The 16,143-nt window shown below is 59.1% G+C and overlaps 2 protein-coding genes and 1 long non-coding RNA gene across 8 annotated transcripts; 1 reads left to right on the forward strand and 2 right to left on the reverse strand.

Moving 5' to 3' along the window:
• Positions 1–301: 301 nt before the first annotated feature.
• On the reverse strand, positions 302–5,821 carry CYB561D1 (cytochrome b561 family member D1). Its single transcript, XM_038541078.1, has 3 exons — positions 5,589–5,821; positions 5,075–5,112; positions 302–4,515 (listed from the first exon to the last, which is right to left on the reverse strand). Exons 1-3 carry the CDS (start codon positions 5,734–5,736, stop codon positions 4,012–4,014), a joined length of 690 nt encoding a protein of 229 aa, XP_038397006.1. The 5' UTR covers positions 5,737–5,821; the 3' UTR covers positions 302–4,011.
• LOC111096351 lies at positions 2,081–14,811 on the forward strand. 2 transcript variants are annotated; one of them, XR_005361035.1, is made up of 5 exons: positions 2,082–5,399; positions 9,393–9,801; positions 10,541–10,678; positions 12,853–13,066; positions 13,474–14,811. It is a non-coding gene; the product is annotated as an uncharacterized LOC111096351 (long non-coding RNA). The 2 variants fall into 2 exon arrangements; XR_005361036.1 differs by lacking the exon at positions 12,853–13,066 and having other exon boundaries at positions 2,081–5,399; positions 13,474–14,809.
• Positions 7,217–16,136, reverse strand: ATXN7L2 (ataxin 7 like 2). Of its 5 annotated transcripts, none has more exons than XM_038541074.1 (12): positions 15,980–16,136; positions 13,963–14,028; positions 13,486–13,590; positions 12,825–13,035; positions 12,236–12,426; positions 11,541–11,623; positions 10,944–11,194; positions 9,921–10,119; positions 9,656–9,777; positions 8,379–9,174; positions 7,992–8,055; positions 7,217–7,377 (listed from the first exon to the last, which is right to left on the reverse strand). In XM_038541074.1, the coding sequence occupies exons 1-12, from the start codon at positions 16,104–16,106 to the stop codon at positions 7,373–7,375; spliced, it is 2,220 nt and encodes a 739-aa protein (XP_038397002.1). In that variant the 5' UTR covers positions 16,107–16,136; the 3' UTR covers positions 7,217–7,372. The 5 variants fall into 5 exon arrangements, with proteins under 5 accessions (XP_038397002.1, XP_038397000.1, XP_038397003.1 ...); XM_038541072.1 differs by having other exon boundaries at positions 7,225–7,377; positions 12,236–12,522; XM_038541075.1 differs by lacking the exon at positions 15,980–16,136 and adding an exon at positions 14,990–15,815 and having other exon boundaries at positions 7,225–7,377; positions 12,236–12,522.
• Between the last annotated feature and the right edge of the window lie 7 nt (positions 16,137–16,143).

A 16,143-nucleotide genomic window follows, 5' to 3' on the forward strand; every position in this document is an offset into this window, starting at 1 on the left:
TGAAGGGACAACTGTGCTGATCTCCAGATTTATAATCAGCCCCATGCCTGGAAACCACTGGGTGGGCAGCACCCAGGGCTGGCTTCGCTAGGGTCATAACCTTGATGGCATTCCTAACAGTGAGTGACAGCTGACCTTGCATCTAGAAGGAGGAAGTGTGTGTTCTCTTACAACGGCCGACAACACAACCTCTCAGAGTTGGGTCCCCTCAGCATCATTTTCCGTAACTGTCGATTGCTTCCCTAAAAGAAGCGTCAAACCCAGAGCCACGCTGAGTAAAAGAGAGTCAAGGACAAGAACATACTTCTCAACACAGCTGTTTACATTTGTTTAATGCTTTGGACTCTGCAATCCCTTGTTAACATGCATTCTCTCCTCTGACCCTCACAACATCCCTGTGAGGTAGGTGGGTGGAGCAGTAAGTGGTTTGCCTTTGGCCACACCCTTGTGAGGAGCTGAACAAACCCAGGCTTCAGCTCTCCTGGCTCCCAGGACAATGCACTTTGTGCTGCCTGATTCACAGGCTCTTAGGTCAACCAGATACAAGGGTAACAGAGCACTAACCCAGAAGCCTCCCTGCTCCCTAAGCCTGCAAAGGGCCCCCAGAAATGCTGAGATTGGGGCATCAGGAGCAGGGGTGTCCTCTAGAAGTCAAGACAGGTAAGAGAAGGACAGCATGCTAGCGGTTCAGAGTCAACAGCTGCCACTGCTATTCTCAGTGGAGCCTACGCTTTGTTCCCCACGTCTTGACTTTTGTCAGGTGAAAAGACCTTAGTGATTTACTCAGAGGGTGCTCGGGCCCCACTCCCAGAGGACAGCAGCCTCAAGCCATGGCTAGGAAGTGAGCCTCCGACCCCCCTGCCCCTCCCCATTCTGTTACACTCCGGCGGGGGGGGGGGGGGGGGGAGTGGCTGACTCAGCCTGCAAGTGCCTAGAGCTCTGGAACTGAAAGGCCCCTGTGCAGCTAATGATTATTATTAACTCTGAACAGGCCTTGGCACAGCAGCCAGCTGGCTCGGGGAGGATGCCTAGATCTCCCACAGTGAGGTTTGAAAAACAAGACCCAGAGCAGCCATGCACGGGGGTGGAAGGGTGAGGACAATGAGGAAGAAGGTACAGGCCAGTGTCGGGATGGGCTGGGCAGTCGGCCCCCTGGGGTGGCACGGAGAGGAGGAACGGGCCAGCAAGGGACCCGGTAACCGACCTTTGCTGCAGCGTAGCAGCCAAGAAGGTGAGGCTGGAAGACTTCCCCAGACACAGAGCTCCTGCCATTCAACACCAACCCCAGCTACGGTGGGGCTCAAGGCAAGGAGTGGTTCCGGGAAGATGGGGGGAGGGTCTGAACCCAGGACGATAATCCTGTTACCATTTGGATTTGGTTACAAAAAACATCTACATTTCTAATGTCCTCAAGGTTGAGTTTGAAACATAATCATATTTGGAATCAAGTCTTAGTGAGCCTGATATGCAAATCTGTGCAAATGACATGCAATTTTTTTTTTTTTAATGTGAGCACCCCGGCCTTTTTTTTTTTTTTTTTAAAGGCAAAACAGGCTGACTACTAGCAGCTTTCCCTAGTCAGGGAACAAGGGCAAAAGGGCAGCCATTTGCTCCTTCACCCCAGAGCCTCTGCCTCACTGCTGAGGAGCCCAGCTAACATCCCAGATGGGGAGAGACAGGGAGGTGGGAACAGGGCGTAGGGAGGAGGAAACCACACAAGCCAGGGGCTGTGCAGCAGGCAGCCACCCAGATCCCAGCTGGAGGAAGAGTGCCCTGGCGCCAAGGTCTAATGGTTGTCCAGCTGCTGCCTCAGGATGGGAGGGCAGGTGGTGATGCAGGGAGAGACGCAGAGGAGGGGGGCGGGAAGTACCCCCCAGGCTGGCCGACCGGGAAGAAGGGCTCCTCCTGGTGACCTGCTCTGTCTACTGCAGTCAGACAGGCTCGGCAGAAGACCACCTGTGCCCCTCCTGGCCCTGTGCCCCTGCCCCCCAGGCCTCCCGGTCAGAGAGGTGACAGCTGGGGCCCCCTTCCTCCTGCAGAACATAAATGACGTCCCCCTTCCTCCCAGGGCTGGGAATAGACATCAGCTGGCACAGCCCACGCAAACCACCGGCTGTCAGCCCGCCGCCCGCCGCGGCCCCCGCACCACCTGGCAGCAGCCAACACCTCCGGCAGGCTGGGCTCTGTGGCGCTGGCTGCCCGGCTCGCAAAAGCTGGTGAACCTCACCCGGACCTGACGCCCTGCTGGAGACAGTGACACTCCCAGCACTGGCTGCAATGGGGGGGGAGACGGGAGTCCCTGAGCAAAGTGACCCTGGATAAGAATGCCCTTCAGGCAGCCCCAGAAACTACCTCTCCCAAGTTTAGACCACACTGGGTAGCCTGAGAGCGGAGAGGTGACAGTGAGACAGGTGTAATCACCTGAAGAGCAGAGACCCCCTTTACATGCCCCTGGAAGATGCCATCTGACCCAGTGAGATCCACTCAGAGGATACTTCTGTCCTTGCAGTTCCCAGTGCCGGATTGTTAAACCATACCAACCTCCTGGTTTCTGAGCCACTCAGAGACGGAGGTCTTAAATCTTAGGAGGACCTAAGACATCGAAATTACTGCCACCTAGGAACACCTGCCCTGCTCCTGGGACCAGGAGCTCCAGCCCCAACACCCAGGCCTCCCAGAGCTTCCATTGAGCTGTCTACCTGCCTCAACACCAGCTTTCCTGGTGTGGCAGTCTTCAATCCTTGCCACAATCTACGGCGGTGCATCTCCCCAACCAAACCAGTCTGGCATCCAGCTCACCACTGAGGGCAGCTGGGGAACTACCTTCAGTTTGGAACAAGGAAGGGTCTCTGCAGGCAAGAGGGCCCAGCGCTTTTATTTTTTGCCAGCTGGCACCACACTTAGCCCCCTCCTGGGCCAAAGAGCTGAAAAGAGACAGCAACTGAGAAAAGCTTGGCTGAGAAGGGGAACCAGGGAGACTTTGTTTTTCCTCGATCAGAAAAGCCCTACCCCACTTCTTTAGCTTTTATTTTGTTCTAAAAGCTTTGGAATACCTCCACAGAGCTACGTGCTAAGGCAAGAGCCCGAGCCTAAGGATGGCTACGAGATGCTCAGGACTACTATGCAACCCAGAACACATGGCAGGGAAAGGCACCGCCCCATGTGCTGCAGTCCTCAAGTCCAGAATCTGAGGTGGGGCGAAGGAAGTTCTCAACTGAGCTGAGAAGCCCTGCCCGGAGCCACAGGCTTGCTGAGGCTAACGCCCTTCTGCTCCTTCAAAAGCTTTAAAGTGACTTTAGTGCCTTTATTAAAGTCTTGGAGTTCAAGAGAGCCTCATCTGGGACCCTTCTCTCCACAGTGCCTGACCCCCTGTGCCCTAGGTCCAGGAGCCCAATCAGCAGATTATTCCTGGAGGGCCATGAGGGACAGGGGGATAATGAATGTGACAATAACATCCTGAGTCTGCTTAGTGGTCCAGCCCATGGTCCAGAGCAGGAAGAGTGTTCTGTGGCATCCATCTGACAGACACTGAATGTTGGAGATTGTTTAGAAACACTCACCTGCGACACGGATGCAGAAACCGGTCCCAAGACATGTGACTTGCCTAAGGCTGCCCAGTAGAGCCTACAAGAACCATAACCCGTGGTCTCTCTCCATACTCTACCCAAAGTACTACTGCTATTGTTCATAAATTACTGGAACCCAACCGCCCATCAGCCACACAGGCAAGAAATGACTGCGAACACCCAACACTACCACCACCCGACACTTCTGTCTCCCAACAAGAGTAGAGGCTTCAGGAGCAAGCCCCCCCATCACCTTCTATGGGCACCCAGCAGATTTCCCCATCGGAGTCACCATCAGCAACAGCAGTTTGGGTTTCTGCAGCCCCTGGCCCAGCTAAGAGGTACAAAAACCCTACCACTTCTGAAGTGGATCCCCTGAAGCGCACCAATGGGAACCTTTAAGTCCAAGGCAAGTGTCCCACCTGCATTCAGAGTTTGGAGAAACTCACATTTCCATTTTCTTCTTTGGCAAGTAGGAGCTGGAGATCTGGTGCATGATCACCAGGGCAGGATAGAGGGGCAGTGCCAGGCACAGGTACCAGGCTGTACCTTTGATCTGGGCCTGGAACCACACTGAGTACATGCCCAGGAGCACCGTGACCGTAGCCGTCAGGTAGACCACCAGTCCACAAGTAAGATGGTAGAGTTTGAGGCGAGCCACCCTGGACACCCCGGCTGCTCGGGGACAGAGAAGGCAGGACCCGCACAGCGCCTGCCCACCCGTGGCCAGCAGCGTCACCACCCCCGCCCAGCTGTGCCAGGACGCCAGGTGGGGCAGCTCACTGCGGGCCCTGCTGAGGATGATGAAGCCCAGGCCCAGGGCCGCACAGAGGATGGCTAGGGTCTGTCCCGCCCAGTGGAGTCGGATCCGGGCCTTTCGGGAGCAGAAGAAGAACAGAGAGTGTTCAGGCGAGAAGAGCAGGATGGCCTCAGCCATGCAGAGGCAGAACTGTGAACACAGGAGAGGGCCAGTGAGTGCAGGCCCGGCCTGGAGGCCTAGGAGGAGGTCGTGCTTGCACTCCTCCACACTCCTCAGCAGGGAGCCTAAAGAACTCCCCCAGGACCTCCTGCCTCGGGTCAGGGTCAGCGTCTGAGCACAGGCAGGAATGGACAGCTGAGTGAGGTCCTCCTTCAGGCCACAGCCATGCCCACCTCCTCCACAGGCGGGGCTCCCATTTCCTGACCCATGTTAAGCAAATTTTTAGCAAGTGTTAAACCTCCTCCTGAACTTCGTGGGGCTGGAGTTGGGGGTGGGGGCAGGTGACTGGACACCACTTCTACTTCCTCCTTTCAGGTCTTAGAGGAGAAGAAACGTCTTCCACGGCCTCCCAACTCCCCTCAGCCACGGACACTAACTACAGCCCAGCCTTCCATGTCTCCCAACCATAAGCTGCAGGGGAAGATGGGGCCCTCATCCTCTCCCCCTGGTCTCTGGGCCTTAGGAAGGCTGGATGCTTCCCTAGGGGCATACCAAGCAAATCAGGGGCAGAAAGGAAGCCCAAACTCACCGCCAAGGCCATGAATACAGGGTGCCAGGAGAAAAGACCTAGGAATCAAAGAGAACAGACTGACAGCCGGGCGCCAGGTTTCTGCCCTGCGGCTGGCGGGAGCCCGAGACTCCGGCTACGGGGAAGGTCGGCGCCCTGCTGCCGCCCCAATCAGCAACTCGTGCGAAGTGGAGCTGCCAGTGGGGCTTACGGTGAGCAACCAAGGGGGAACCATCCACCAGGTCTGGCCTGGGCTCCCCCTCCCGCAGCTCCAGCTCAGCTCGGCCCTACACTGGCCCTTGGCCTCCTTGTATCCTCCACGAGGGGCTCCGCTTCTGCTGAACCGGTGAGTTCGGGGGGCTCTGCCTCTGCGGCCCAGCACCCACAGCGCCCCGCCAGCTCGCGGGGCCCCGCCCCACCACGCCCTGAGCCCCGCCGGGCCCCTCCAGGGACCGAGGCGCCCGGCCCCGCCCCGGCCCCGCCCCCGGCCGCCAGGCCCCGCCCCCGGCCGCCAGGCCCCGCCCCGCGCACTCACTGGTGCCTGGCCGGGACAGCGCGGTCAGGAAGATGGTGAAGCCCAAAGCCACCAGGTGCGCCAAGATCCCACTGCCTCTCCGCAGCCAGAGGCTCAGTCTCGGCTCCCTCGCCGGAGCGGGAACCAGACCCACCTCCAGGGGCTGCATGGCCGGGCGGGCTCCCGCTCCCAGCCGCCGGGGCGCGTCTTCCGGGTTTGCGATCGCTGAGGCGGCGGCGGCGGCGGCGGCGGGAGAGGCCCCTCCCCCGGGCGCGGCGGCAGCACGGCGGCCTCGCCCACAGCGCCCCCTGGGGCCTGGGGGGAAAGCGCGCCGGCCCCAGGGCGCGGGGGGCTCCAGGGCGCCGGGGGCTCCAGGGCGCCGGACGGCAGGCGGCCCCTGCCTCACTGTACCTTCCTGCCCGCGAGGGCTTACGTCTCAAGTAGCCTATGGAAATGACACTTAGGGCAACTGATCCCACCCAAACCCCAATGACCGACTTCGTGCACTGAACCGAGAGTGTGAAACCAGTGCTTTTTGAACGGTCTTCTAGAAACTCTGAATTTCTCGGCTCACACCCTCCCCCCGCCGTCCCTTCTTCTGTCTTGTAAAGGGGGTAAGTGTCCTCCCTGCCGAAAAGCAAGGAGACTGAAAGGTAAGGACCAGGTCAAAAAATCGTGCTCGTGCCTGGTGAGCTCAGGTTTGGAGGAGAAGAAACCAGCTGGTGCTGGTGAGCTCAGGTTTGGAGGACCCAAGGAGGGAGATGCAACAACAGTCTCATCCCCTATCAGCACGCCAGTCGCCAGTGAGAGAAACGGAAGAACTAGGGCACCCCCAGGCCTTCCCACCTCCACACCATCTGCTCAGCCCTGGGGAGCCAGGTGATCCGGAGGGACCAGGACCTCCCACATTCCTGCTGCCTCCCACGCCAGAAGTTTTGTAAGCGATCATACCTTTCTCCTTCCTGCCTCCAGAAAGGTGTGGTGCAGCTTAAGGCCTACCTGGGAGGGACTCTCTACCCCTTCCTGAAGGGCAAACCCACAGGCCTCGGACAGAGACCAAAACAGGCTGTCCACGAAAATCATGGACATCCTTAGAGCGGTTACCAACTCCATTCGAGCTCCCCTAGTGGTTGAGAAAACAAAGCTGCTAGTGAGAGGTGGTTAGGGCAGCAACAGTGGAAGAGACTGAGGCAATGGGTTCAGAGATAGCACGGAGGCCCAGTGTTGCCGGAGGGCAAGAAGGCCCAGACTGATGCCCACAGACCCTCAGGGCAGAGACCTGAGAGTAGAGCCAGAGGTGTGCCCCCACCTCCCCACCCATCAAGTTTCCCTTCCCAGTGGGACCAGGGTCATTTCTGGGATAAAGATTCTCGTGAGCCTTGCTCACACAGAGCCATATGCCTCATCATCCTCTCTGGAGGGAAGACTCCCGCAGGACACAAATCCCAGCCATCCCCACACCATTTAAAAGGACAAAAATATATGAGCATAAGAGACTTCTGCAGGCAGGCGCTGGGAGCTGGAGTCTGGCTGCCTATCATCTTCGCCTCCTGGGGTGCGGATGGGGACAGCAAGGATACTCATTTTATTACATCTTTTCCTTCCTTTTCTATGTTTCTGTTTTTACATTTTCTTTAGCAGCAACAGAACAGGGAGACAGTCTTGAGGTATTTTAAAGAGTTTTTTTTCTTAAAAAAAATAATATAAAGTTATAAAAAGCGGCAGCAGCCTGGGGCCCGGATCTGGAGGGGAGGAGGTGCTGGCGGCTCCATCGCAGTGGGCAGGCACTTTCTTGTTAATGGGCTTTAGACTGCAGGAAGACAAGAGGCAAGAGACACCATCAGGCTGGGGGCCTACCAGTCCTCCTACCCAGTGGACTGTGGGCCATTAGAGCTAAAGCTTGCTTTCCTCCTGGCGGAGCTGATGATGACAGCTGGACGAGGGGACAGATGAAGGCCAGCCGAGCAGGGACAGCCTGAGAACATCCGCATGCACATGCGCACACATGTGGGGCACCGTCCGACTTGCTACTCATGCAGGTGCCCGAGGAGCGGGTATGCATCTGGCCCGTGCCTACACCAGAAGAGTATCCATCCCCTTCTCACTATCAGGAAGTCCCTCCAGGATGAGATCATACAGACAGCCCATAGCATGCTGCTCTGGGGCTCCCACCAGAAGAGGCACATAAACCTGGCTGCTGGCTTTACCAGAAACCCTGGAGGACTAGCCTGACACCTGAAATCCTGGAAGTGGGCACGTGTGCAAGGTGGGCACATAGGCATACGTGGACTTGGGTGGTGTCCCTGCCTTTCCAGGCCCTGATGCCCAGAAGCAGAACCAAGGAACAAGAGTGGCCCACCCACCCTGCCACCCAGCCTATCAGGCCATGGCTCGGGGACCCAAGTTCAACGCCCCTGCCCAAACCTTTCCCATCAGAGTTCATGAAGTCCAACTTCCTTTCCTTCGGGGACAGAGGGAGCTCCAGTTCCTGGTGTGAGGAACAGCCGATTCAAAAAGTGGCCCTTTCATTACAACAGAAGCAGATGTGGGGGCAGAGGAGAGGCAGCCTCTCCGTAGCTCAAGGGAGAGAGAGGGGAGGGCCCATCAAGCAAAAGCTGGGTCACCTTTCAAAGAGCTGACCTACCTCTGCCTAGAGAAGGCGGCCCAGGACTCTCTCAGCTTCCCCTTTCATCCCTTCCCCGCACAAACATTGCCTTAGCACCTTCTCTGCGCCAGGCTCCCACTGTGCGCTCTACCCTCGTCCATCCTCATCTCTCCCTGCCCATGCTCTCCAGGGAGCTGGGCTGGTACCTTCAGTGTGGAACACTTCTCCTCAAAGGCCACGGCAGGACCCGGCTTCTTGCGGCGCACGGGGCAGGCCGCATCGGCAGGGGTGCCGGCCTGGCAGTGCTTGGCCTTCACCGGCCGGCAGTAAGTGGCCAGGTTTTTCCGCTTCTTGGCTACCTCCTCCTCAGAGAGGCAATTGGTTGGCAGGGCCTTGGCTGGGTGTCCAGCCGCTCCCCGGTTGTCCAGCTGAGAAGCCTTGACGGGTGCAGGGGCCTGATGAGGGGAAGCCCGACAGTCCAGCGGCCCTGCCCGCTTCACTCTTGGCCCCACCGTCCCATTAAGCCCCACGCCCAGGGCTGTTTTAGTCTTGGCCGAGAGGCCTCGGCAGCCGGAGGGTTTGCCTTTGCCAGAGGGCTCCAGGATGCAGGTCCGTTTGAAAGTGGTGGGGCCTGGGGATAACTTTCGCTTTCGAGAAGGGGCCTCCGCCTCGGGCCCGTCCTTGCCTTTGGATGACTTGCTAGCCTTCGATGGTGGGAGTTTGCTGAAGGATGGGGACGGCGTGTTGGCAGGCAGTGGTGAGGTGATGGCCTGGCTCCCGCCCGTGCACTCTGCCTGGCTGCAGGCGGCTGCCACACTGGGGGAGCCGGCAGGGTAGCTGGGGACCAGGCTGTCCTTGGCGGGGGACGTGGAGGCTGGGCAGGCAGGTCTGGGGGGTGGGCCTGGGAGGCGGGGGCAGCTGCCCGTAGAGGATGGGCTCAGGGGAGCAGAGAGTGGGGAGCTGACAGGGTGGGATGGAGGTTCCGCTGCCGGTGGGATCTTCCTGCAGCAAAAAGAGCTCCGCTGTGACGCCACCCTGCAAACAAGAGGACCTCCCCACCAACCTCCGCCTCTGCCCCACCTAGAAATGGCCCACAGAGCCCCTGGCCTTGCTGCCATCTGCTGGGAGACCGTGGAACTGAGGGTCAGGAAGAAAGCACAGCGGGTAGGCAGGAATGGAGGGCTACAGAGACCCATTAAGAACCTCATTTCAAATTTCAGTTTGGCTGTCCCCTATGCCTAGTCACCCAGAAGGTACTGGAAGCGATGGGTAAGGGTCGGGATTCCCTCCCCCACCACCCACTCATGCCCTGCCTCAGCCCAGCCTCGGCCTGTCAGCTTCCCACCTCTCCTTCATTCTATCTGGGGTCTTGCCAAACAGCCAAACCGCATCTCTAGGTGTGTGAGAACGAGGGCTTCTGAAGCCCACGTACATCCGGGCCCCGGGGGACTAGGGAGGGTGGTTCTGGGCCGGAGAGACTCACTTCCACATGTGAGAGCTGAGGTGCCGCTCCAGCATGGAGCTCAGTGCTGAGCAGAACCGGTCCAGCCGGCGGCTAAACACGTAGCATCCTGGACTCACCAGCCGGCTCCCAAAGGTGCAGAACTAAAGGCAGAAGGAAGGTGCACGGTTAGTGGGGCCTGGGACGCAGGGAGGGCTCCTGTGCAGAGGATCTGACCTCCTCCCCACACTGTGGGCCAGGAGGGCTGGGCCACCCCCCGCCCCAGGTCCCTGCCCCAGGTCCTTACCGCCTGTGGCCGCGGGGGCCGGGTTGCATAATGGCAGTCAGGGGGGAGGTGGAGGTCCTCAGATGTCCCCTCCTCCTCACTCTCCTCGCTGGAGGCCTGGGCCCCACCCCGGGGCAGGGGAAAGGGGAACAGGCCTGGGTCCCCATCACCACCACAGGGGCCTTCATCATCCAACTCACTCTCAGAGGAGGCCCGGGACCTGGAAGGGCCAAAGGGGATGTGAGGGCGATGAGACGGGAGTGGGTCAGGGTGGGGGTGTCCCTGAACCCGCCAAGCTCAAAAAGCCAGGGCAGACACCCTGCTGGGCAGTGAGCCAGAGAGGAAGGATAGGAAGGAAGGGAACCACAGAGCTCACAGAGTAGGAGCCAGAAAGGTCAGGGGCCACGGCTCCCAAGGGATCCTCTCCCCAGCCCCTTCACTTCCCAGGCCCTGCCTCCTGAGGGGCGGGGAGGGGGTGGGAAATCTGCTCCAGATTCGCCTCCTCCAGAGCATCTTCTGAGTTTAACTGCACCCAGCTCTGGTCAGCCCAGTCAATTCTCTCAACCCCCTTCTTGCATCACATATTCCTGTGAGCCTGTCTGTGAGCTGAGCCTGTTTCGGGTCTGCCCCTTGTGTTACAGGCAGAGATGCGTGTGTGTCTCCTTCGGCCAGGCAGGCTCTCCCCGGGCTCCGGCGCAGCCTCTGCACACGAAGGGGCCAGTGAATGAATACGCGGTAGGACTGCCTCACCCAGGACCCTGACCCTTTCGGTTCCCCAGGTACGAGTGTTGGCCTGTGCGAAGCAGCTGGGCACATGGTTTTATCCCGGGTATGGGCACCGGCACCCTACGGAGAGCCTGAGGTACGGCGGTATGCTTGGTGAGGAGCAGCAGTCGCCCACCTCCGCGCCATGGCCAGGGGCCCCAGGTGTCACCCCCCCCCCCCCAGCCTGGGGCAGAGTGAGACTCCCTGGACCTCTCTCCCGGGGTCCCGGGTGGCTTGGGGCCAAGTGTCCCCAGGTGGGGGACTGGACTCTGGACGTACCTGGGCAGTGCACAGTACGGGTAGGTCTGCTTGGCACGAGCAGAGAAGGTGCTGCTGGGGGCGGCCGCTGCCACAGCCTGGCCTGAGGAGGGGTGCTCCTGGGAGGGGCGCTCAAGAGCCGGCTCCTTGCGCCCTGGGCTCTTCTCTTTGGGAGACTCCCCTTTGCGGGAATTGGCCTTCAGCTCTGCCACTAGCACGTCAAAGTCCTTGGCTCTGCCCTGGACCTCCCGGCGCTGGTGCACCGAGTGGATCTAGAATAGAGCAGGGTGAAGGGTAGGGAGGGTGTGTGAGCCGAGCAGTGTCGCGGGGCGGCAGTGCGCTCCCCTGGGCAAGCAGAGGGGCGTGTGCGCATGTTCCTGGGTGTATTCGTGTGTCTTTGTTTCACACCTGCACAGGCCCAGAACCTTCCTTTGGAGTGGGGCAATCTGCCTAAAGCTCCCATGCTGGGCCCCCTGGGGGGCACTTCCTCTCCTCTAGCCTCACCTGGAATTTACCCCCAGGCCCTGAGCCGAATCTTGGATAACACTGCAGTTTCTCTCCTTGCCCAGGGTCCGGGTCTCTGCTGTCCCCCTCACTGTGCAGTGGGACTCAGATTACCTTGCAGGTCAGCAGCCGGGTACAGATCTTTTTGGTCTCTGGGTTTATTACCCCACACTGCCTGTTGAGGTCGCACTCCTTCCCTGTGGGGAAAACAGTTCCCGTGACCCCCCAAGGCCATTTCCAGGAGGCCCGAGGGAGAAGAGCTGGGCCTAAGGCAGAAGAACCTCTGGCCTTCAAGTCCAGGGCTGCAGCCTTCTAGAGAAACTCCTCTGGGCATCAGACAGAAACTCTCTGCTGGACACAAGAACCATCCCCGTCCCCACTCCCAGCCTAGGCACTCCTGGCGAAGACACTCCAAGTCCACAACAGGGCAACACGTATCAATAAACAAAAGCAGCCATAGGCATCTGAGATGCCAGGGAAACCAGCTGTGGGAGGGGTCTGATGCCCTGGATCTAGCTGAGGACAGAGATAAAGGTCAACAGCCCAGGGTGAGAAAGAATACCTTCACCCACTTGGGCTTAAGGTCCCTTAGCTTTGAGCAGGACACCTGGGCTGGAGAGAAGCTTCCTAGACAGCAAGGAGTTCAAGTGTATGTCCACATCAAGCGGTGACCAGGGGCTCCTGCACCCTGGCAACCAGTGATGGCCAGGACCGCTCCTTCCTGAACCCCCTCCATCTAGTCCAAGGACTAAGCAGTCCAAAGGGGTCCCCACTCTACTTTCCTGACTCCCAAGACCAGGACTACTCACGGGCCATCTTCCGGTGGGTTTTGTGGGTCAGCCTGGCCCCACCAGGCTCCTTTTCAGGGGGGCTGCCTTCAGCCCGGTGACTGGGGCCCTCACTGGGGGTCATCTCGATGCTCTCTCTCCCAGGAGGTTCTTTAGAAGGGGGTGCCATGGGAGTTTTTCCAGGGGAGTCCTTGGTGAGGCCACCAGGCTGGCTGAGGAAAGCAGAGGGCGGGGCCACCCTGATTCCATGTCCATCGGGCTTCGGGAGACTGGACATCTTCTCCAGATTCACCACAGGCACGAAAAGGCTACACACGGAGAGAGGGTGTGGGCTGGGGGGCAGGGGGGCTGGGCCTGGGCCCTGGACTCTAGCCCAGAGCCATCTCCTTCCCAGCCCTTGAACTTGGGTGGGCTATAGCAGGGGTGCAGAACATGGGGAAAGGGGACCCCATATTCCTTGGAGCACCTGGAAGGGAGCTGCAGAGAGAATGGCTGCCTCCTGCTGTGAGCAGCCCCCACTGCCCCATGGCTGCCTCCATTTGTATTAACCCCTCCCTGGGCTAGGGTCAGGGTCAAGGTTGGTCTCAGGGAGTCTCCAGCCTCTCCTTACCAGAGGTTGTCCTTCTGTGTCTTCTCAGGAGGCTGGTGGCCACGGCTCCGGGACCCCTGGCCCTTCTCCCTGGAGGAGGTTTTGGTGGAACCTGGGGCCCTACAAGCTGGGCCCTGCCCATTCACTACATGGCATTTCTGAGAGCTGGCAGGGGCTGGAGGTGGGGGTGGGGCCCGGGCATAAAGCTTGCTGAGGGGCCCATGTCTTCTTTCTGTCACCAGGAGGTGGAGAGAGTAATCAAGGTGAGTGGTATCAAAACAAAAAAACAAACAAACAAAAAAAAGGTGAGTGGTATCAACTGGCTCCTCCCCCAACCTCCTAACCCTGGCCACAGACTCACGATACAAAGTCTGGAATTTCCCAAGCCTAAGATTTTAAATTTGCCCTCTTTCCCCTTGCATGAGCCTTCAAGACTCAAAATTCTAGGACTCACCTTGCTGAACCTCTTAGTTCTTCCACTAATTCCCCTAGATGCTACAACTTTGCTCAAACAAGCACCCTGACCCGCCACGATCCTCTGAAGCCACCCCCAGGACCTTCTGACCCCCCCCCCCAAGGCCTCCCCGCGCTACCCACATGACCTCCCAACTGACCCTTTCCTCAGAGGCCCATGTTCCACCTTCCCCTGTCCCCTCTGTCTCCTCCCTAGGGCTCGCCTCACCGCAGTGCTTCTGGAAAGCTTGAGGCTTCACCACTTGGCTGCAGTGGTTACACACAACCAAATAGAAGTCGTCATGGGCAGGGCAGTGCCCGAAGATGGACATGTCTGCAATGAAGAAGCCCTCATCACTGGGGCTGGGGATCCCAGGGGTTTCCCTGTAAGGTCAGACAGCACTCCCACCCACCCCGCGCAGAAGACACCTCCCCCTCCCAGCTGACATGACAAGCTTTATGCTGCATGCTCTCAGCTTCTAGAGATTCATCTAAGAAGGAGCTGTTGGGTGAGTGAGCCCAATCACCTATGATTAGGATCTCCCACAACAGGTCACAGGCGGTAGGTGAATGGGCTGACTCAGATCTAGCAAAGTGAGGCTCCCCAGGCCTGCTGCTTCAAGCAGCTACCTCCTGGGATATGCTGGAAGAGAGGAAGGTGGTCCTGTCTGCCCTAGGCCCCAGCCTAATGTGTGTCAACTCCCACCTTCTTTAATGAGGGTCATGGCATCCAACTTCTTCGTGTTTTTGTTACTCTCCTCCAACTCAGCCCCTAGAGGAGAAACACAGCTCAGAAGGAACACCTCCACCCCAGAAGCCCCATCTCCTACCCAAGCGGCAGCGGCCTGGCAGCAGAGCAGCAGGAGCCCACAGTCCCTAACACGCTTCTGGTGCTCAGGATCTGGTGCTCAGGACCGCTTACAGTGCCTTTCAGCAGGTCATTCTCAAGTGCCCATTCTTCCTTCACCTGCTACCTCTGGAATGGCCTGACCCCATTAGGAAGGATCCTGTCACCTTTCTTATGGACCCTTCACTCCAAGGTGCGATTCCCAGCTCCACTGCAAACTACTGGGCGATTGTGAATAAATATGATCTCTTTTCTGGGCCCGCTTCCCCATTTAAATGGGAAACGATCCTTAACATATTTTACTACAAATCTCTAAGTCCCTTCTTTGGAGATTTCTCTGATGCGTCCTTTCTGCTACTCTGTGCCGTGCCAAACAGGTACCCTCCCAGGTCCCCATCCCCATGAATGCTATTCTGTTCCACCTGGGTTACCCTGGTACTGACAAAGTTACACCCAGCTTCTGAGGTCCTGTGCTGACAGGATGGTCACAGAGCATCCTGAGAAGAGAAACTGCTGTCTGGCTGGGGGGGTCCTCTGGCATCCTCAAAGTCCCTTTGGTCACCTATGCAAGCCCCTCCCCTCCTTAGGAGGGCTCTGGGCAAGGGTTGCCCTTCTACCTCAGTTTCTGGGTTGATGACAAAAACATCTTAGCTGTGCAAAGCAGCTCTTTCCCCCATCCCCCTACCTTACTCCTCTCCCCTCCCTCCTCTATGCCCCCTCCCTGTCCCTTGGAAAAAAAATCAATTCTGAGTCACCAAACCCGTCTGATTCCATTTCCGGTTCTCAAAGCACCCAGACCCTGACAATGGCCCCATCCTTGCCCACCCAGCATGGGGCAGTCCTGGGGTGGCCTGGGCTTCCACTGAGATGTGCTTCTAACACCTACCAACAGATTTGCCCCTTTCTAGGATGAGAAGTTTCACTGACAGTCTTACATAATCTCTGTATACGAGGGGTAGTGGGTTAGGCAGGCAAGAGACAAGGGGCAGCTCCCACTCTTAAGTCCCTTAAAATGCAGTGATGGGCAGAGCTGAGCTGGGAGTCGGATGTCTCAGAGGAGAACAAGTGTCATCAGAGACGGCTCCATGCGGTCTCCTCCTCCACCTCTTCTCACTTGCAAACTTCTTCAGGGCTGTGATGCCTGCTGTCACCCCAAAGGCCACGAGGCCAGGTGCCCCCTGGGGCCCAGGAGACAAAGATCAGCAGAAGGGGCTGTCAGCCAGCTTACCAAAGGCACTCGGGGGCCTAGAGAAGGTGGGTGTCAGGGGAGAGAGCCAAGAGGCAGGGCAAGAGGCCCGGGAGAGGACTGAGGGTTGGAGGCACAGAGGGATGGATGGACGAAAGGAGGGAGGAAGGGAGGATGGATAGATGGATGGACCGACGAACTAAAGCGGAGGGGGCGGGGGTCCAGTAGCACTGCAACCCGCAGGCCCAAACGCCGTAACGGAGCAGGAGGTGCGGGGCAGAAGGCGAAGGAACAAGGGGGGTGGGAGGGGGGCACAGAAGTGGGGTGCGTGGGAAACACGTGGAGAGGGCTGTTGCGGACGGGGAAAGCCCTGGGCAGGTGCAGGAGGGGCGGAAGCTAGAGGACAGCAGGCGAAGAGAGAGATAAAGGCAAGCAGACGTGGGGGCAGGTGCCGGGCACCGGTAGAGGCAGAGGTGGGCAGGGTGGGCTGCGGGCGGTGGGCCGGCGCTAGGACCCGGAGGCGCGAAGGTGATGAGCGGGCGGGCACTAGGACCCGGCGGGTCCTTTGTTTGGGGGGCCGCGGAGCCGGACGGCGGCTGCCGTCGGCGGCTCCCCTCTGCCGGCGGGGGCCCGGAGGGGGGGAGGGGAGACGGTGATGGGGTCCCCGGACTCGAGGGGGGCTTCACTCACCGTCGGCCGCGGGCAGGTCGGCCCGTTCCACCCACGAGCTCCAGCTCTGTCCCGCGAAGTCATCGAGACTCGGCACCCGCCGCTCCAGAGCGGCCATTGCTGCCGCCGCGCGTTCACGCACCGCCATCACCGCCGCGGACGCGCGCCCGCCCCGGCGCCTCCGC

Source organism: Canis lupus, chromosome 6, assembly GCF_011100685.1.
Source record: "Canis lupus familiaris isolate Mischka breed German Shepherd chromosome 6, alternate assembly UU_Cfam_GSD_1.0, whole genome shotgun sequence".
In the NCBI taxonomy this organism is placed as follows: domain Eukaryota; kingdom Metazoa; phylum Chordata; class Mammalia; order Carnivora; family Canidae; genus Canis; species Canis lupus.